The 21208-nt window shown below is 46.7% G+C and overlaps 1 protein-coding gene across 1 annotated transcript in view; it reads left to right on the top strand.

Annotated features, from left to right (window-relative positions):
- The window catches only part of NRDE2 (NRDE-2, necessary for RNA interference, domain containing), a 38443-nt gene extending 18616 nt beyond the window's left edge, over positions 1-19827 (top strand). Inside the window, exons 6-14 of the mRNA XM_068254572.1 lie at positions 1096-1501; positions 3874-4007; positions 5932-6055; positions 7786-7961; positions 9516-9902; positions 11966-12846; positions 14840-14978; positions 19348-19419; positions 19521-19827. Coding sequence (XP_068110673.1) covers positions 1096-1501; positions 3874-4007; positions 5932-6055; positions 7786-7961; positions 9516-9902; positions 11966-12846; positions 14840-14978; positions 19348-19419; positions 19521-19646 — 2445 coding nt within the window. The 3' untranslated portion in view covers positions 19647-19827. The remainder of the gene's footprint in view (positions 1-1095; positions 1502-3873; positions 4008-5931; positions 6056-7785; positions 7962-9515; positions 9903-11965; positions 12847-14839; positions 14979-19347; positions 19420-19520) is intronic.
- Positions 19828-21208: the final 1381 nt, after the last annotated feature.

The raw sequence follows: 21208 nt of genomic DNA, 5'->3' as shown, positions 1-21208 counted from the left end.
AGGTTCACAGAAAGGAAACTGTCATGACATCACACTGTGGGAGGGTTTTCAACAAAATATCAACCTTACAGATGATCTATTTGAGAAAAGGTAAAGATTTCTCATGGGAAAGGGACTATCAGCTTCTGATTGGGATGAAGATCAGTTCTGGTTAAAGCGGATCCGAGATGAAAAACTAACTATAACAAGTAACTTGTCTATATATCTTATCTAAAGTTGAGATAGTTAATACAGCAAATTAGCTACAAACAGCTTCAACAGTTTATGATTATTTATTCCTGTGATACAACGAGAGCAGCCATGTCCTCCTCCCCTCTGCCTCTGAAATCTCTGGCTAGTAACCTCCTCCTCCTGCCAAGGCTGAGCTCCCATAAGCCCTTGCTACTAAGGCTCAGAGTACCAAGGCACTCTGGAGAAGCTCTGGACGAGGCTTGTTTAGTTTATAGGGAGTTAGAGTATTTTAAAAAAATAAAAGTATTTGGCTTGAGGAATGCCCTATAAACTATATGAAAGCAACACAATTATGCAATGCGTAAAAATCTCGGATCCACTTTAAAGCTTCTCTTTAATCAGTATGCTACCCAGCTAACCCTGATAAACATCCATGCATGGCCCAGTCAGGGCCTAGATTAAAGGAGAACTGTAGTGAGAGGTATATGGAGGCTGCCATATTTATTTCCTTTTAAGCAATACCAGTTGCCTGGCTATTCAGCTAATCCTCTGCCTCTAATAGTTTCAGCCATAGGCCCTGAACAAGCATGCAGCAGATCAGGTGTTTCTGACAAATTTAGACAGATATGACAAGATTAGTTGCATGCTTGTTTCTGGTGTGATTCAGACACTTCTTTAGGCAAATAGACCATCAGGGCTGCCAGGCAACTGGTATTGCTTAAAAGGAAATAAATATGGCAGCCTCCATATCCCTCTCACTACAGTTCTCCTTTAAACCCCAATGAGAACTCTATTCCCACTGTGCACACAACAGTGTAATGAGATGTTGAGGCCTATAAACATTGGATGATACACCAGGTGGGATGACTCCACCTCTGTCTCCTCTACTCTAGTGTGATGACCAGTGCTCTTTTCTCTCTGCAGGATAAGCTGGTAGCCCAGCCCAGCATGTACGCCACTGGTGGAGGTGAAGCCGACTCCCACCGCATGTCTCTCAGGATGGTCCTGGAGAAGAAGCTGTCCATCCTGGAGAGAGCCATCGAGAGTAACGCAAGCAGCACGGAGCTGAAGCTGGCACGGTTACAGCTGTGCGCTGAGTTCTGGGAGGCCCCCGCATTGCAGAAAGAGTGGCAGAAACTGGTCTTCCTTCACCCCAACAACCACCAGCTGTGGCGGAAATACCTGATCTTCTCCCAGAGCCAGTTCAGCTCCTTCTCCATCTCCAAAGTCAACGCCGTCTACGGGAAGTGTCTCACTACGCTCGCTGCAGTGCAGGATGGCAGCATGCTATCGCACCCCGCTATGGCAGACACAGAGACTGCCATGTATGGTAAGCACGTTACATGCCAAACAAGGGTCATACTTCATGTACAGGACCTGTTCAAGCTAAAATGCAATCCAACTAGACTGGTTAATGAGATGCAAATAACGCTGGTTTTCATGCAAATTTCATGCAATGCAAATTTAGTGCTAATTATGTGTAGCTTGTAATTCAATCAATCGCCAATGAAATACATTTCCTGCTGTTTTTCACTGGCCTAATTCTAGTCTGCATTCAACTAGCATTCAATTCCCAAACAAGCCATAATTACTTGCATCTTATAGACCGTCTTTTCCTCCAAACTCCCCCCATCTACCTAATATTACATTTAAAGGACAACTGAAGCAAGAGGTATATAGAGGCTACCATATTTTTTTTCCATGTAAGCAATACCAGTTACCTGGCTCCTGCTGATCCTCTGCCTCCAATACTTTTAACCATAGCCCCTGAACAAGCATGCAGCAGATCAGGTGTTTCTGACATTGTCAGATCTGACTAGATTAGCTACATGCTTGTTTCTGGTATTATTCAGACACTACTGCAGTCAAATACACCAGCAGGGCTGCCAGGCAGCAAGCAGTATTGTTTAAAACGGTGCAGGGAATTTCAGCGGCAGCTTTTAATCTTTGACGTTAGTTTAATGTCCAAGAACCTTAAGTTGTGAATTGCAGCAATTAGTAGAGCAGAACTGAAGGGTTTGCTTTATTTTTAAAGTGATCTTGAGCCGAAGCTGGGGCTCAAAATCAGATACTTACCCTGAAGAGGGGGAAACTTAGGATCCTATCGAGGCTTCCCTCATTTGTCTGATACCCCCCTTTGCAGAGCGTGACCCCCTTCACATCAGGGCCCTGCAGCTCCACTTCCTGGATATTGGCTATGCAAGCCCGTACATGCGCAGTAGGGCGGCGCCCGCGGCTCAGGTTCACTGCGCATGGGCGGGCTTTGTCAGCTATTGTGCGCACTTGATCCAGGAAGAGGAGCAGCACGGCCCTGATGAGATTAGCGACAATGCCTTGTCGCTAAACTGAGGAGCCGCTCTCAGCGTTGGGGGACAACGGAGAAGCGAGGGAAGCCTCAGTAGGATCCTGTGGCTTCCCTCTCTTAAAGTGAACCAGAGATGAATTAGAAGCACCCTAATGTATTGTACCATATATATCAGTGGGAACATTAGAGAAAACACCTACCCTGCTCTCTGTTTTATCCTTCACTGCTCAGCCTGCCTGTTATCAGCCCTGATAAATCCCCGACTGAGCATTGTCTGGCTTTGCTCAGGAATCATTATATCTGAGTCTGTCTTCACTGATGTCTTTTCAAGCCCAAGCTTGCCCCCTTCTGGCTCTGCGTTCGTGTTCTGTATAATTGCAGCATCTCAGAGAGCTGAGATGAGATGGGAGGAGCTGCTAATGTAAGGGCATATTGAAGAATGTTTTTTTTATCTATAGTTAGTCATAAGAGGTTTTTAGAAATGGTTATTTCGTTTTGCACACAGCCCACTAAATAATATGCTTTTCTGATGAGCTGTGTTTTGCATGGAGCTTTAGTAAAAAAAAACAAACACAAAAAACGGCACACCAGAGCGGCAAAAATACCAGGTATAGCATTTATTTTATAAAATCTATCGGGGGATATGTTTATTTTGTGGCAACGCGTTCATCTCTGGTTTCCTTTAACCTCTTGAAGACCACAGTGCTAAACCCCCCTAAAGACCAGGCCATTTATACTGAAATGGGCCACTGCAGCTTTAAGGCCAAGCTGCAGGGCCGCCCAACTCACCGCACAAGTGATTCCCCCCCCCCCCCCCCCCTTTTCTCCCCACCAACAGAGTTTTCTGTTGGTGTGGTCTGATCGTCCCCCCAGTTGTTTAATTTTTTTTTTACAAATATTTATTGTCATGTTTTTAAAATAAATAAATGTGTTTTTTTTTCCCAGGCTCCCTCCCCCGACCAGCCTATCACTGCCGATCGCTCTCTTATGCCCCAGGGGGACAGCCGTTTCACACAGTTGTCCCCAGTACAGCACTGCCTCAGATTGCAGTGCTGTACTCAGTAAAAAGACGGCGAAACAATCTCCTGCAGCCGGCCCCAGGACTTGACGCCAATTGGCGTTAGGCAGTCCTGGGGCTGCCGCCGCAGTCACTCCCATTGGCGTGATGCGGTCTTTAGGTAGTTAAGGTAAGTATCTGCTTTTGAACCCGAGCTTCGGTTCAGGATCACTTTATTAACAAAGGTAGAGTTTCTCTGCACATTTGGTGTAAAGTATATTGCAATACAGATCGTGTTAGTAAAAGCAGGTTACCACTTATTTGGGACGTAGTAATGACTTATGCAGTAGGCCTGCTTCCCTTTACAAAGCGAATGTAACTCCATGTGTTTGTGCGACAGAGATTTTCCTGCAGCAGTGTCACTTCCTGCGACAGGCCGGCCACTGCGAGAAATCCGTGTCCTTGTTCCAGGCCCTCATCGACTTCACCTTCTATCAGCCAGACAGTGTGAGAGCCATGCCCACCAAGGAGCAGGTAAGTGTGCATAGGCAAAGACCCACCACGGCCTACCGAGATTTCTCCCACACTACTAGGGATGGGTAATGAGGTGCTAGTCATTCCGAGTTGATGCAAATTTGACAAGCACAGTCTCCATATTACGCATCAAATGTGGTCCAGTAACATGCATTGTATACATCATACTGAATGTCACCTGCAGTGCCAATAATATGTTCAGGCAGTGCCCCCCTAAGGCAGGCAGTGTACTATTTTAGGAAATGTCCCCCTTGAGATGTGCATTGTTTCTGTTAGGCCTTTAGTGCCCCCTTTAGTTATGCGCAGCGTCTCTGCTAGATAGATAGTGTCCCTCTTTAGGCAATATCCGTTTTAGGCATGCAGTGACCCCCTTTTAAAGAGAACTCGAGATGAAAATCAACTGATGAGTTATACAACTGGATCTGTACCCCTTCTCCTAGAAATGACTATTTTAGGCATCTCATGGTTTTATTTTTATGTATAAACATTTACAAAGTAGTAAATCTGTTTTATTGTCTCTGCTCAATTGCAGTGTCTCAAGCATCTCAGAGTGAAATATCATGAACTATTGACCTTTTTATCTTTCCCTTGCAGTCAAAGGCTTAGTTATCTGCTTAAGAAAGCGTTTTATAGCTGTAATTTGTTATCAGTGACGGATGCTTAAAGGCCCATACACACGTCTGATTTTTTTAAACGACGGGTCGTTTGGACATCCCGTCGTTCAGTCGTCCTGGCGTCAAATCAGGCGTGTGTACAGTCCGTCGTTCGGCTGATAAGACTGGTCTTGAGTGATGCCCCCCCCCCACCACCAGTGCAGCGAGACTCCTGCACCAGCCATTGGGCAATACTATAATGAATAATAATGAAATCCCCAGTATCCTTGTGCATCACTCACAATTGTCATAGACACCCTCACTGTGCTACATGCATTATGCTCTAGTGCAGTGATGGCTAACCTTGGCACTCCAGCTGTGACAAAACTACAAATCCCATCATGCCTCTGCCTCCCCAAGTTATGCTTAGAGCTGTCAGAGTATTGCAATGCTTCATGGGACTTGTAGTTCCAGCACAGCTGGAGTGCCAAGGTTACCTATCACTGCAAGTGACACACCTACTGTCCGGTAATTCGGCTGCACTACTTGATGCAGAGGTTATGGAAGGAAGGCGTAGCCCTCTAGGCATGTGCAGCATCCAGTTTGAGTCCTGCTGTCTTTTATAATGGATATCTTATGATTAGGAAGAGTTCACACTTGTCGGAGGGACACTCTGTTTGTAGTCCACGCATATGTCACACCACTATGGGTAGCGTTCCAATGTCCACTGCCTATGGGAAGCAGAAGTATACCATCAGATAAATGACAATGGCTCACAGCCAGGCTAACCCAGCTGCACCTGACATTAGCACAGGAAGTCAGCGTTCCACATCCAGCCAGAAAATAAAAAATGAAAAATAATTTATGTGCAATGCACAAAGCTGTGGAAGTAGATGGGTTCTGCTGTGCAGCACTGGATATTACATCAGATGTCAGCAGGGATGTGACAGAATGCTGATCTGGAGCTCGCAGGACAGCCCAGAAATAATTGCAAAGACTGGCCCGCTTTCCGTTTAATTATAAACATGGCTGATATTCAAATGACAGAGCAGGCCGAGTCTGGCGACAGCTTGAGATGAGGTGATCGCGTGCCAGGGCCCAGCGATGAGCAGATCGCGGAGGCCATTTAATTAGAGATGTTGCAGTTGGAGGAGTGGCAGCGCCAGCAGGAGTCTACCGGGCCCTAGTATGGCCTTTATTAATCCTATAATATTAATAATGAAGCAGCCTTCTGGGTAATCTGAGTCTAGATGGTTCAAACGTTTCTGCTGTAATTTCTGATTTTTTTCAGACGTTAGAAAGTTTTAATCATTTTTTTCCCTGTTGTCTAGGTGGAATTTTTCGAGCCTTTTTGGGACAGCGAAGAACCTCGATTTGGAGAAAAAGGCGCCAAGGGGTGGAGCTCATGGATGCGCCAGCAGGAGAGAGGTGGCTGGGTGGCTGTCAATGACCTAGGTATGGGTACGGTAGGCTGATCATTTCACACTTCAGTGTACAAATCTATACATAGTACCAGGGCAGTCTGCAGACCCCTTACACGTAATATGTCCTGATGGTCTGGTTAATGGTCTGGCGGAAAACACTAGTCACCCTCCGAGTCATAGCATCTCGGAGGGAGAAGTAATTTGGGGTCTGGCTATCATCGGAACCCGGATTTACCCGCGCGGTGGCCGCAGACTTTAGCACTAGTGCTATAGTGACGTCTTACTCAGGCGATACACGCCCTATGCACTGTACTGAACCTCCGGCTTAGGCAGTGAAACGTTACACATTACTTGCACCTAGCCGCAGGATCGATCCTCTGTGCTCCTCTTTAGTGTATTAGTGCTGTACAGCCTATTCCCACGTGACTCCTGTCCCTGCTTGTCATGTGACATTGGGAGTCGCATGGTGATTGGTGGCTGTACAGCGCTTGCACACTGAAGAGGAGGATCTATCCCGCCGCAAGCTGCAGGTAATTTATAACACCCAGCTGCTGCATTACCTCCTCAGTACAGTAGCGGGCCCCCCTTGTCCCTTCCCCCCCCCCCCCCCACAATGGCAGGGGTCGTGTGGGCAATTGTTTTGCTCCTGTTTATAGAACTGAACATCCCCAATACCAGCGATTTAGAACTAAGTACAAAACTCTGCTGCAAATTCTCAAAGCAGTCATGTCAACTCGTGTAAATATGTGTTTCCTCATAAACTCTAATTTTAGTTCAGAAATCGACTGTGAAGCTGTGCACTTCTCCATACACGGTGTTCTCCCCGGAAATTTTTTTCAGCCAGGTGATATGAAAAAGTAGCCGGGTGGGGCGAGATGAGAGAATGCAGGGCAGGTGCTTTGCACAATTCTGCTTACAGCAGAGGAGGAAGTGAGCCGATGACAGCCGGGTGCTCACCAAAACTAGCCCGGTGGAGCACCCAGCTAAAAGAGCCTGGGGAGAACACTGCATACAGGCTTAAAGTGAACCTGTTATGAAAAAATAGATACCTTAGTAGACATAAGCCCCTGGATAGTAAAGAGGCTTCCCAGAACCTCTGGTGCCAGCACCATTCCCTTGCACCATCCCTCTCAACATATCCGATAAGAACTCTCATGGCCGAGCTCCCTTCCGTTGTGTACGAGCAAACTGCGCATGTCTGCACTTGTATCAGCACTTTATGCTAGTGTGCATGGAGGGAATTGAGGTTGTGGACTAGAAGAGGGTCCCAAGCAGTCTCAAGTATTACCTGGAAAACCTCTGGAACACAGTAAGCGCAGTGTGATCACTAGTCTAAAATTTCTGATTCAAACGGATTGATGTTAAGTGATGCAAGGTGGAAAAATTATCAATATTTTCCTAATAGAGTCACTATTTAGGTAAAAGAGGCGCCCTGGTATATAATAAAAGCGTTTAAAAACTGTTTAAAAGTGAAAGGGTAATGAGGTAGCTTACCTCAATGATGACAAAATCTTCATAACAACAAAAGATTTTATTAGTGAAAGCACAGGCAACGCGTTTCGCGGGTCCAAACCCGCTTCCTCAGGCCAATAGCAGTGCCAAACTAAATTATACATTCAGCTTAGGGAGCCTCTGATAGCCTAATAGAGTTTTCATCAGGGATATCGATCATACCCAGCGAGAGGCATACAGTACATCATGTGGTGTATGGATGTGTATTTATAGGCATCATCCGCTCAGTGATTGGTGGTTTGTTTACAGGGGAGGAGGAAGACGAGGAAGCGGAGGAGGACCTCGATATAAAGGATAAAAGCCGCCCCCGGCAAGAGATTTGGCTGGACATGGAGTGCGGCCGGGAGGCCAGACAGTGGCTACCATGGAGACCAGACCCGGATAAAAAGCAAACGGAAGAAGAGTGCGATGACCCCGAGAGACAGGTGAGAAGACAAGCTCTTTCCTGACATTTTAAGTAGTGATATTCAATAAGATGCTTATAATTTCAGCCTACCTGGCGTCCCGGTTTACAGAAGGGGCTCATGGCTAGAGTTATTGGGTTTTACTGTAATCTTCAATGACAGCTGTTTCTGGGCCTGATGGGAAGGACCCTCAGAGAGGGCTTCAGTCATAAAGCTCTACTAAGACAAGCTAATATGGGCCTTAGTATGGAAAATTGTCATACTTGTCCGGCCCCTCCGTCAAATTTAAGATCGCATTGTGGCCCACGAGTCAAAGAGTGTGCCCAGTCGGATGATTTCCAATAGAAAACGTTTGCCTGGTTAAAGAATAAATTACTCCTTACTGATCTGCAAACCATATATATATATATATATATATATATAGATAGATAGATAGATAGATAGATAGATAGATAGATAGATAGATAGATACCATATTTACTGCCATATAAGATGCTTTGGACTATAAGACGCATCTAGGTTTAGAGGGCAAAAACCAGTTAAAAAAGTATATATATTAAACCTGGTGCATCAATATTCCAGGAGCGTCTTGTACATGTTCTCCCCCAAATGGTGTCCTCCTGTGTCCCTTATGTGTCCTCTCGTGTCCCCTTCGGTCCCTCATGTGTCCCCTGTAGTGCCGGGTGTGCCCGCTCCCTCCCCCGTGTCTCTGCGACCCCTCCCCTTGTGTCTCCACTCCCCCGTGTAGTGTAGAAGTGTATCGGGCAGCTGGCTTACATACTCCATGCCCGCGGGGATTGCAGACATCTGTCTCCTCCTCTCAGCTGGATCTAGTGTAAGGCCAGTACTGATCGTGTCATCAATACAAGCCCCTTCACTAAACCTAGCTGCGCAAAGGATACACTTCTACACTTATGGGGGGAGTGGAGACGCAAGGGGGGTGGCAGAGACACGAGGGGACAGCGGAAGCACGTAGGGGAGCAGGCATGCACAGGCAGGAAATCCCCGATGTGTCTGCGATTCGCATCGGTGGACATACGGAAGTCGGAGATTTCCTGCCTTTGCCGTATAAGACACAGAGACTTTATCCTACCCATTTTTGGGGGGGAGAAAAAGTACGTCTTATATGCCGGAAAATACGGTACTTCCGGTTACAATAGTAATTTCCCTTCTGAAAACCTATAAAAGGGAAAGGCAGGGTATGCAGTTTGTATGCAGCCCTCCTACAAAACTCAGAATACCCAGCAAAGAGAGAGACTACATCTAAAGGGGCTTCCTGATGATCTCGCCCTGGGTCAGGAGTAGACACCCCTGTGGCCCCCATACTGGCCTCCCCATGTGTTAGGGAGACATCCTCACTCTGCATAAGGCATACCTGACCCTGAGGTGAGTCCATAACTTCTCAGATACTAATTGCTCTTCCTACTCAATGTGCTCCACATTGGAACCCTGTTTCTTCCATCTAATATATGACAGCTGTCTTACACCTGGATTTATGCCATATCAGTACAGTAATACAGAATTTTTGACTTCCTAGATGTGAGGTTCAGCAGTCACAACCCCTTTGCATTACAGGTCCTCTTTGACGACCTTGGGCCTTCCATGTTCAAGATCTCCAGTCCAGCGCTGAGGTTCCAGCTAATGCTGTCCTTCCTGCAGTTCCTGGGCGTCCCCTGCGGTCCTCGGCTCCCTCCAGCGTGTCTATACCTCTCCCTGTGTGAGACCTCCATCTTTCAGCATATATCAGCCTATGAGAGGCTACTATCAGCGTTCGAGCCGCCTCTGGCTGGAGTCGGAGTGGTCGGCCATGTCGCTACCATGAGCAGATGGAGGCAGCAGATAGGCCAGTGCAAGGAGGGCGAGAGCTTCATACAGAACGTCTTCCTGTCCGCATTGTCTCTCTTCCATGGAGAGCAGAAAACCCAGCTCTCTGTCTATTGGCTGCAGTATGCGATATACAAGGTAATGGCAGTTCTGATGGTGGCTGGGTATTGTCTGTTATTTTTCAGTCTGACGTATGTGTCGTTTAGGGCCCTTTTCCACTTGCAGAAGTGATGCGACTAACACGTCGCATCACTTCCGCTCCTGTTCGCATAACTTCTGTATCTCCCGATGCGGAATTGTATTGGAGGAGATGGCGGGCGGATGCGGCCGTGCAGCATGCTGCAGATTCTCGGATTGCTCCGCTCCGCATAACCAGCACACAAAGGAAACTGTTCCATTGCGGTGCATTGGTTACAGTACAGCCGCGGTGCGATGAGTCTATGTAGCCGCATTGCACCTCGTGAAATGGAAACGGGCCCGGTTGTAAAACAGTATGTGGCCCTTAACTGTTCCTTAATTTCAATTTTTAAATCCTGGTTTGTTTTGTAATAACACAGATGCTGCTTCTTTAACTCAGTAATTAAAGATACCCTGAAATGAAACAACTACCAGCATTTATACTTACCTGGGGCTTCCTCCAGCAGGTTATGGCCTCCCTTGCTGTCCTCCCAGGCCACTTCATTCTCTCACAGCACTGGCCACACACATCCTTGGTCCGTGGCAGGAATCTTTCTGCACCTGCGCAGTTACAGTCTTGGCGAACTGCAGAGCCGCACATGTGCAGTGAAGCATGACTGGGTCAGTCGGGGAAGTGACATGTGCCTTACTGTCGGAGAACAGAGCAACCCGGGAGGATGGCAAAGGGAGCCCACAGCCTAGAGGGGCTGGAGGAAGACCCAGATTTGTATAAATGTTTATCTAATACTCCAGTGCAGGTAAAACTTTCACCACCATATTAGCCTCCTTGGTGGTAACCCCGAGCTGCAGTCGGGGCAGAAAACTGAAACTCAGAGCGGCAACCCTGACCTGTACTCGGGGTAGCCCGCCGGAGGCTCTGTGCAGAGAAATGCATGCGGCAGCGTTTCAACTCACCTCCCAGGGGATCCTGATGTCGGCTGCCATTCTTCTTCCGCTCCTCCAAGGCTATGCTTCCCCCTGGTCAGATCGCCATCTCACTTTAGGATTGCAGCGCCACCTGGAGGACGGAGGGCAAACTGTAGTGCTGGAGCCCAGGGAGGTGAGTGATTGCTGGGGCTGCTGCAGACTCTGCTGGTATGATTTTTTTCATGATTTTAGGGTCTAAAAGCACATGAAAAAATTGTACCGCTTATAGACCCTAAAATCAGAAGGCGTCATACCGCCAGGGGGATTAAAGGAAATTAGAGACAATTAAAAATAAAAGTTCTATACATACCTGGGGCTTCCTCCAGCCCCATGCGCACGGAGCGCTCCCACGCCCCCATCCTCAGCCTTCTCCTGCACCAGTACCGGGTCCCATAACTTCGGCCAGTCTGCGCAAGAGAAGTGCGCTCTTTACGTATCTTTCTGGCGGATCCATTTCATGTTTTTATTTAAAAGCATAAATTGAACCAAAAAGAAAACTTACATCTGGGCCCATATCACAGGGAGCTGACAAGTTGATACAGTAATGTATGCAGGGCACCGTCACTGTTACTTGTATACATTGCATGCTATATCAACTTGTCGGTTCCCTGTGATACGGGCCCGGATGTAAGTTTTCTTTTTGGTTCAATTTATGGTTTAAAAAGAAAAGGAAATAAAAAAAGAAAAGAAAAAGGAAATAAATATTAACAGTCTTAAGAGACTTTTTGTGATGTCTTATTATACACCACTTCATTGGTGTTTGTAGACTGTCCTATCAGCAGGTGGAAACGCAAGTCCTGAAAGATCAGCCACCTGAGTACATGGCGGGATACGACAAGGCAGGGTGAGGGGCCTGCGGCGATGGGTGAACGGTGGGTCCGTGCGGCAATTTGTCATATCCCGCCATGTACTCAGATAGAATGTCTTTAGTTGTATCCAGAGAGCACATCAGAACATGCTGGAATTGTATCCTGCTTGGCTGATCTTTCATCTAATTTCAGGACTTGCGTTTCCACTGCCTTCACCTGTTTTGGGAGCAATCTGGGTGACTTGTCCTATCAGCAGGTGCACCACATTGACTCTCTGTCTTGTCTCAGTTTGTCCAGAGCATTCAGGCACAGAGGAAGAAGCAGCTGAAGTCTCAGGGGAAGAGAAGCAAGCGACTTGCAAAAAGTCTCTTAAAGGACCCTGCGAACCGGAATTGCCTGCCGCTGTGGAAGGAATACGCCCTGCTGGAGTGGCTTCTGGGAAATACAGAGGAGGCCAGGAAGGTGTTTGATGCCGCCATCGCCCTGGCAGGAGGTAGAGGACTGAAGGACCAGGATCTGTGCAGCCTCTGTTTACTGTATGCAGAACTGGAGGCGGGAACAGTAGAATGTTTGCAAGGGAGAGGCGGGTCTCGAGCGGTTCATATCCTGACCAGCCTGGCCGAAAACTCTCCCTATGTGCCCTACAGTGGGCCGACTCAGGCTATTAGCATCTTGAAAGCACGGAAAGCTTATGAGCGGGCTGTACAGGACAGCTTGAACCTCCCGCCATCGGAGGCACTGGTGAACATAACCGGGTGTTACGCCCTTTTCCAGTATCTCACCATGGGCATAGACGCTTCTGTCACAGCGTTCAGACAGGTTACTGACTCGCTAGCATCCCCTGCTGGTACAGGTGGAGAGTCACAGGAGTCATTCAGCCCACGGAAGGCTGTCACTGTGATGCATATAAACTTGCTCAGGCACCATGGTAAGGTTAGTGTGTACCCACGGGCACCGCTCAGGGATGCCATAACGGATGCACTGCGGCTGTATCCCAGCAATGTCGCCCTCTGGAAATCCTACATTCAGGCTGAGAGCGGGTCTCACAACATCAGCAAAGCCAGAAGGTTCATCGACGGCGTCCGGAGGACCTCCCGCGCCCTGGAGCCGTATTTATTCGCCATCCAAGCCGAACAAGAGAGGAAGAAGCTGCTGGACTCTGTGCAGAGGTAGGACGTGATGGAGCAGAGTGTTCTGTACATGCAGATAGGCACCCAGTATAACAAATTAGAACTCTTTACTGAAGAAAAACATGCAGAGATAAAGCATACACAACCATCAGGAAATGCAGTTTACTTAGAACAGAGAGAACACAGAGTGAATACAGAAAAATGACAATCCCATAAAGATTACCATCATGTTTTACACACAGTGACATCTTGTGGTTGTTTTACTATACTGCAGTTTAAAGTAATAATACTGCTGATACTCCCAACAGGGAGACTATTCCAGTCATTCTTGTAGGATGTAGTGAATTAGATTTCTTGCTCACATAGATGGCAGACATTTTGTGCCTGAAGCCGTTCTCAATTTTTATGAATTTTATTCAATGCTACCAAATGGCTGCCAATACAGTGATCTGCAAACTTGGCTTTCCAGCGGTTAAGGAACTACAAGTCCCTCAATGCATTGCAGGAGTCTGACAGCCACAGTCATGATTCATAAAGGTAAATGCATTGTGGGATTTGTAGTTCCTTAACAGCTGGAGGGCCAAGTTTGCAGATCACTGCGAATGCCCGATAGACGGAACCTGAAGCGAGAGGGTTATGGAAGTTGCCTGGCTGTCCTGTTGATCTTTTGACTCTGTGACTGGATGGTAAATCTCTGCTCTTCCTGTTCAGTAAATCCGCACCTATTCAGTAAGGAGATCTTAAAGAGAACCCGAGGTGGGTTTGAAGAATATTATCTGCATACAGAGGCTGGATCTGCCTATACAGCCCAGCCTTTGTTGCTATCCCAAACCCCACTAAGGTCCCCCTGCACTCTGCAATCCCTCATAAATCACAGCCACGCTGCTGACAAACAGCTTGTCAGAGCTGGCTGTGTTTATCTCTATAGTGTCAGTCTGCTGCTCTCCTCGCCTCCTGCAGAACTCCAGTCCCCGCCTGCATCCCTTCCCTCCCTGCTGATTGGAGGGAAGGGACGGGGGCAGGGACTGGAGCTATGCAGACGGGGGGGGGGGGGGGGGGAGCAGCTGAGACTGACACTACAGATGTAAACACAGCCTCACAGCACGGCTGTGATTTATGAGGGATTGCAGAGTGCAGGGGGACCTTAGTGGGGTTTGGGATAGCAACAGAGGCTGGGCTGTATAGGCAGATCCAGCCTCTGTAGGCAGATAACATTCTTTAAACACACTTCTTTAAGCTTGACTCCCGAACACTGCTACTGCCTACTGAGTGCGCCCTAGTGGCTGCAGCCCAAGCACTCTTAATCCGCCAGGAGCAAAGTGCAACATAAATGTTATTTGTCTTGTCTAATAGTTTCCGCCATAGACCCTGAACAAGCATGCAGATCAGGTGTTTGACTGAAGTGTGACTGGATTAGCTGCATGCTTGTTTCAGGTGTGTGATTCAGACACTACTGATGCCAAAGATCAGCAGGGCAGCCACTCAACTGGTATTGTTTAAAAGGAAATAAATATGGCAACTTCCATACCCCTAGTCATAATATGGTTGGACATTATACTATGACTAGATTAGATTGTGAGCTCCTCTGAGGACAGTCGGTGACATGACTATGTACTCTGTAAAGTGTTGCAGAAGATGTTACTGCAATATAAATACATGATAATAATATGGTAGTGGCTTTAGACTATGACTATGGTAGGATTAGATTGTGAGCTGCATCGAGGACAGTTAGTGACATGACTATGTACTCTGTAAAGTGTTGCAGAAGATGTTACTGCAATATAAATACATAATAATAATATGGTAGGACATCAGACGAGACAATGGTAGGATTAGCTTGTGAGCTCCTCTGAGTACAGTTAGTGATATGACTATGAAGCTAATATTCATATCCATCTTACGTTAGGTTTTCGGTAATATTTAGGAATGTTTCTATGATTATCAGGTTTGGCAATCCTGGCCTGGGTAGGCAGAGTGCATTCTGGGAGTATGCTGGCATGTATGACTCAGCACTGTGTGGCATATTTTCCAGGTCAGGCACAGCAGAGATACACTCGGTTATGCCGGAGACTGGCCTGGCCAATCGTATCAAGGCCTTGTTTGAGCACTGTGTCAGCACTGCAGAGGGATCCCACTGTCCATTACTCTGGAGGATGTACCTGCACTTTACGGTGAGTTGTTGTGTGCAGACAGACAGACCTCCTGTAGGTCTAGCCAACGGCCTAACCTGATACTGTACATTGTGTCCTCTCTGTGTACCTCTGGCTGCACACAGCAATACTGCATAATCACAAGCCATTTAAAATAGTCACATCTTAATAATGTGTCATTTGAATTGAATTCAGTAGAATACTCATTAGTCCAACAGGAGAAAAGCTCTATACAAATGTTATGATTATTATTATACAGTAGACTCTCGTTATAGTAAAGTCTGATATAGTAAATCTCTGGATATGGTAAACTCAGTCCTCGGGTCCCTGCAAATGCATCTGTTTAAAATGCATGTTAACATATACAGTACAAGTAAGAAGTACTTTTCTTCCGGAGTTAAATGAGCCATAAATTATTTTTCTCCTATGTTGCTGTAACTTACAGTAAGTAGTAGAAATCTGACATTACCGACAGATTTTGGACTAGCCCATCTTCTCATAGGGGGTTCTTAGAGTTTTCTTTATTTTTAAAAGGACTTAGTGAATGGCAGTTGCTCTGTCCAACTGGCAAAACAAGTGTATGGGGTAGCAGGGGGGCTGGCCAGCATCGTATAAATCTTTTTCAGGGAATGTCTTTATAAAGAATAAAGGCCATTCTGAGAATCCCCCATGAAGAGATGGACTAACACAAACCTGTCGGTAATGTCAGATTTCTACTACCTACTGTAAGTGACAGCAACATAGGAATAAAGTAATTTATGGCTCATTTTACTCTGGAAAAATGTACTTCTTATTTGTATGTGTTTTAAATTTTAAGATTTTCGTGACAGTTCCTCTTTATCTATACAATATATGACCGATTCTGATATAGTAACTACTTTTCCTGGTCCCTTACAGTAGAATCCCTTTATAGAAACTCTTATTATTTTAATGAGACTGGTTAAACTGTTTACCATTATATACTGCATATAACAGAGGTGAGCATAGACTCTGTCTGTGGTTATTAACCACTTGCTGTTCCTGAGGCAGTATATCTACGCCCTGCAGGAGGACTGTTGCCGCTCCTGGGGGCGTAGATATACGCCTCCCACCGCATCACCACTGTGCATGCTCTCCGCTGTACGTTCACGTCGCCGGCGGTTAGTAGGGAGATCAGTGAATGGGAACGCAGTTCCTATTCCTTGATCTAAGTCCCCGTGTCAATGTACACCAGCATCAATGAGATGCCTGCTTCATTTTATCTAAGAAAGTACCCTACTCGGCATTCTAAATGATTTTTACAGGGCAGACTAGTGAACTTTTGAACTGTCCTCTGGAGAGAAAAAGAAAATACAGTGACTGACAGTTGATATAGCAAGCTTCAGAAGACAGAGCTCTCTGCGACTTTGAAAGTGGTGGCTCAATGGCTCTTTTGCATAGATAACTTGAGTTTCTTAAAGGGACACTTAAGTCAAACAAAAAAAATGAGTTTTACTCACCTAGGGCTTCCAATAGCCCCCTGCAGCTGTCCGGTGCCCTCACCGTCTCCCTCCGATCCTCCTGGCACCACCGGCAGCCACTTCCTGTTTCGGTGACAGGAGCTGACAGGCTGGGGACGCGAGTGATTCTTCACGTTCCAGGCCACAATAGCGCCATCTATGCTGCTATATGGTATATGATATATGCTATAGTAGCATAGATGGCGCTATTGTGGCCAGGAACGCGAAGAATCACTCGCATCCCCAGCCTGTCAGCTCCTGTCACCGAAACAGGAAGTGGCTGCCGGCGGGGCCAGGAGGATTGGAGGGAGACGTCGAGGGCACCGGACAGCTGCAGGGGGCTATTGGAAGCCCCAGGTGAGTAAAACTAATTTTTTTTGTTTGATTTAAGTGTCCCTTTAACCTCCTTAGCGGTATGCCCGACACACTTAGCGGTATGCCCGACACTGTGTCGGGCATACCGCTATCTGTCGTCCTGAGTGCCCCCCGCTGAATAAATGTGCTGTAATACCTGCAAAACCTTCTGCTAGCACTAGGCTAGCTAGTAAATGTATCCTGCACCCTCCGATCCCCCCGTTTATACATTACCCCGCCTGGATCCAGCGATCGCGCAGCCTCCCTGCACAGCTCCGGTCTCTCTATGGGGAGGATCGGGTTTGCGCATGACGTCGGCGACGTCATGTGCGATCCTCCCCATAATGAAGACTGGAGCTGTTCGGGGAGGCTGCGCGATCGCTGGATCCAGGTGGGGTAATGTATAAACGGGGGAGCCACGGGTATCGGAAGGTGCGGGACACATTTACTAGCTAGCCTAGTGCTAGCAGAAGGTTTTGCAGGTATTACAGCACATTTATTCAGCAGGGAGGCACAAAGTTGCATCACCTCCTGAGAGGCGTAACGCTCAGGAGGTTAACTCTTCCTATACTGGAAACAATATTAGACTCATGTCTCTGCTCCTAATGTTTTATTTCTTAGCTGTACTACACATACAAATGATTATATCAGCATTTTTTTTGCTTCAGTGTCTCTTTAAGCAGTGCAAAGCTGAGGACACACTAAAGGGGGCCCTACAGAGCTGTAACTTATGGAAGAGATTTGGAGGTCCTGGAGAGTTGGGGAAATCCTTTGAATAGTAGTAAAAAAAAACTGTAGCAATTTATGGGGACCACAGGAAGATTCCCACAACACAGATGGGGGCCTCAGAACTTTGGCCCTTTAAATAGGTGGATTGTGGCTCCGCCTACTATTGGCCACAACTACTTTTTGATCACACAGCTATGGCTTTTTAGAACATGGATTTTTTTATTTGTCTACAAAACTGTGGTTGCGAAAATGAAGGGGAGGAAGAGTTGGCAAAACAATGGTTAAAATGAAATGTAGGTTCTTGTAGGAGACAAAAAAGGCACAGAGAGACCGGGAGCCCGATCTGGTATATTATCTCAGGGACACCAGAATATGTGTATAGTAATAAGAAATATACTCACAAAATTGGGTTGCTATATATACGCAACCACTTTTGATCGCATATGAGGAAGTACCGTCCTCACTCGGCCTTGCTTCTAGCAGTGGGGTTGGTCGCAGCTCCGAAAGGAAAAAATGCCACTGGAAGAACCTTCCAAGTGTGCTATTCCCCTATGCAGGGGTACGATGAATTAGGAGAAGGGTAGGAGGCGCCCGTGGACGTGTAGCTTTTTAACTCTTATATAAATTTAGATAAAGTACTTAGGTTCCTACCTTAAAGTAGTATAACTCACACATATAGTAATAGTTGAAGTTTCTGAAGCTTTATTGGGGCACAAATGACAACGCGTTTCGCGGCCGAGCCGCTTCCTCAGGTCTATAGGTGTGCCTAGAGTCACGTCTGGATCCTGAGCGCCATACAGCGCTGCACGTGGAGCGGTGCTGACTAAATAGCTATTTAGTCAGCACCGCTCCACGTGCAGCGCTGTATGGCGCTCAGGATCCAGACGTGACTCCTCTAGGCACACGTATAGACCTGAGGAAGCGGCTCGGCCGCGAAACGCGTTGTCATTTGTGCCCCAATAAAGCTTCAGAAACTTCAACTATTACTATATGTGTGAGTTATACTACTTTAAGGTAGGAACCTAAGTACTTTATCTAAATTTATATAAGAGTTAAAAAGCTACACGTCCACGGGCGCCTCCTACCCTTCTCCTAAAATGAAATGTATTTATTTTTTTGTAAACCGACGCTCTGTTATTTGCAACTGGATCTCCTTCCACAATGATTGAAAGGTCAGCATACAGGTGCAGTTTTCTCTATGATTGGATCATGGGTTGTCTTGTGACCTACAGCCTAGGCAAAATGTAAGCAGAATGAAAGTGTGATAAAGTAATGCGTAGAATCAGTTTCTTAGTAATGGAGTATGGTGAGATTTATCGTATAAAGCAGGGGTGTCAAACTTAAGTACAAAGTGGGCCAAAATTGAACACTGGGATCATTGTCATGGGCCAACCTCAATGTCTAGAGGCTTCCTCCCTTCCTTATAAAGGTCCCTGATGTTTAATACCTCCTCTCTACCCCATACAGTTCACTGGTGTCTAGTGCTCCTCCTCCCTTTCCTACTCAGTTTCCTGAAGTCCAATGCCTCCTCCCTCCTCTATACAGTTCCCTCATGTGTAGTGACACCTCCCTCCCTCCCCTATACAACTCCCTGGTGTCTAGTGCTCTCCCCTTCCTCTCCTATATGGCTTTCCTGATGATCTAGGGCTTCACCTCCAATATAGCTTCCCTGGTGGTTCAGAGTAGGCGAAACATAATGAAATGTGGGCTAACCCCTTTGGGGCCAAATTTGATGGCTCTGGGGGCCAGATTTGGCACCCGGGCCGCACATTGACATGTATGATATAAAGTGAAGTCCTCTGAGTGACAAACTCTCCGCTGTGTTGCAGGTGTTGATGGGACGTGGTGACAGGAGCCGAGGTCTCTTCTACAAGGCGATACAGAACTGCCCATGGGCAAAGGTGAGTGGCTGACAATCCTACCCATCTCGCATATCAGCATTAACCCCTTCCTTGCCTGGACTTGTACATCCGGTATGACGTGCTCTCTCTCCATCCCGCAGGTTTTGTATATGGATGCCGCAGAGTATTTCCCGGATCAGCTGCAGGAGATTGTGGACTTGATGACCGAGAAGGAGCTGAGAGTTCGGCTTCCACTGGAAGAACTGGACTTATTGCTGGAGGATTAATCTGTATCTTCTTATATGGACCCTGTACACCCCCACACCCAACATGAAACACCCCGGCACAGTCACAGTGTCACATCTTCAGGAAGGAAGGAAGTTCTCAGATTCAACCGTTTGCTGCACAGGACATGTTTTTCTATGTCTGCTGTATTTACTTATATTAAAGAAGAACTCTGCCAGGTCATTTGTAATGAGCAGACCTTTCTGTTTTGGATAGTGTACTGGTTAAAGAAAACCTGAGGTGGGTTTTAAGCAGGGGTCCCCAAACGTTTTGGGTCGAGGGCCGGGTCAACATACTTCAGACTGCTGGGGGCCGGAGTATACATAAAATGATGTAGAAGTTTTTGCGTGCCAGACAGTGAAGCATACCCAGGTGACAACCTGCAGTCCAATTGGACAGCAGTGTCACCTGATGTGGAATTTGATTGTAAACCAGCGAATGACTGCTTTCTTGCTTCCATGTGAATTTCTATATGCGGACCACAAATATTTAAAGATGTAGCTGACCGCATCTATAAGTAATACATTTTGTGTGTGGGGGGCTGGTAAAAAAAAAGCCTCAGGGGACCACATTTGGCCTGCGGGCCTTAGTTTGAGGACCACTGGTTTTAATAATGCTATTAGGACACAGAGGCTGGTTGTGCATACGATCACCAGCCTCTGTTACTATACTTTACCCCTCCCCCCCAAAAAAACGCAGTGCTAGCGACATGAAGCGTGTCGCTAGCAGGCTGTTTACATCCGGGCTGTCATTTACTGCGGCCTGCGCCCCTTCCCTCCAATCAGCTTACAGAGGCGGAGAGGGAAGGGACGCAGGTGGGGATCGGCGCTATAGAGGAGGCAGGGGAGGGGTGGAGAGTGACAGCCTGAATGTAAACGCCCTAAAGGCTGCAGCTCAAGCGCTTAGTGCCCGAGGAAAAAAGCTCAATATAAATGTTATTTGTCTTGTCTTCTGTGGAGGGCGGGGGGCGAGCTGAACAGCCCTTTCAGTTGTACTGGAGGAGGACAAGCGGGGACCCCCCTGCAGCAGAAGCTCCTGGTAGAGAAACAAACGTGGTTTGTTGGGGATCCATGACAATAACAAGGTCTCCAGTACCCACACTAGATTTTCCCCTGACATAATTACAAAGTTTGGGGTTAGGTAAATCTAAGGTGTGCATGGAACTTAAATCTCTCTCTGAAACTAGCTGGTTGACACAACTTTTTCAGTGATAATAGGCTACGTGTGTTACAGTTGTAAGGTTGTTGGTGTTCAAGTGTGTGCACATTAATTAAATATCCAAATATTGTTGTACACTAATTAGTATGAACATAGTTAATTAGCAGGACACAAAATTGAAGGAAAAAAAAAGATTCAGCAGTTCAGACTATCTATACAGGAAACTGAGCTTTACATTTAAAGGACAACTGAAGTGAGAAGAATATGAAGGCTGCCATATTTATTTCCTTTTAAAGAATGCACATTGCCTGGCAGTCCTGCTGATCTATTTGGCTGCAGTAGTGTCTGAATAAAACCAGAAACAAGCCTGCAGCTAATCTTGTCTCAGAAACTCCTGATCTGCTGC

This window comes from Hyperolius riggenbachi, chromosome 9 (assembly GCF_040937935.1).
Source record: "Hyperolius riggenbachi isolate aHypRig1 chromosome 9, aHypRig1.pri, whole genome shotgun sequence".
Classification (NCBI taxonomy): Eukaryota; Metazoa; Chordata; class Amphibia; order Anura; family Hyperoliidae; genus Hyperolius; species Hyperolius riggenbachi.
This window is presented reverse-complemented; position numbering and strand designations above follow the sequence as displayed.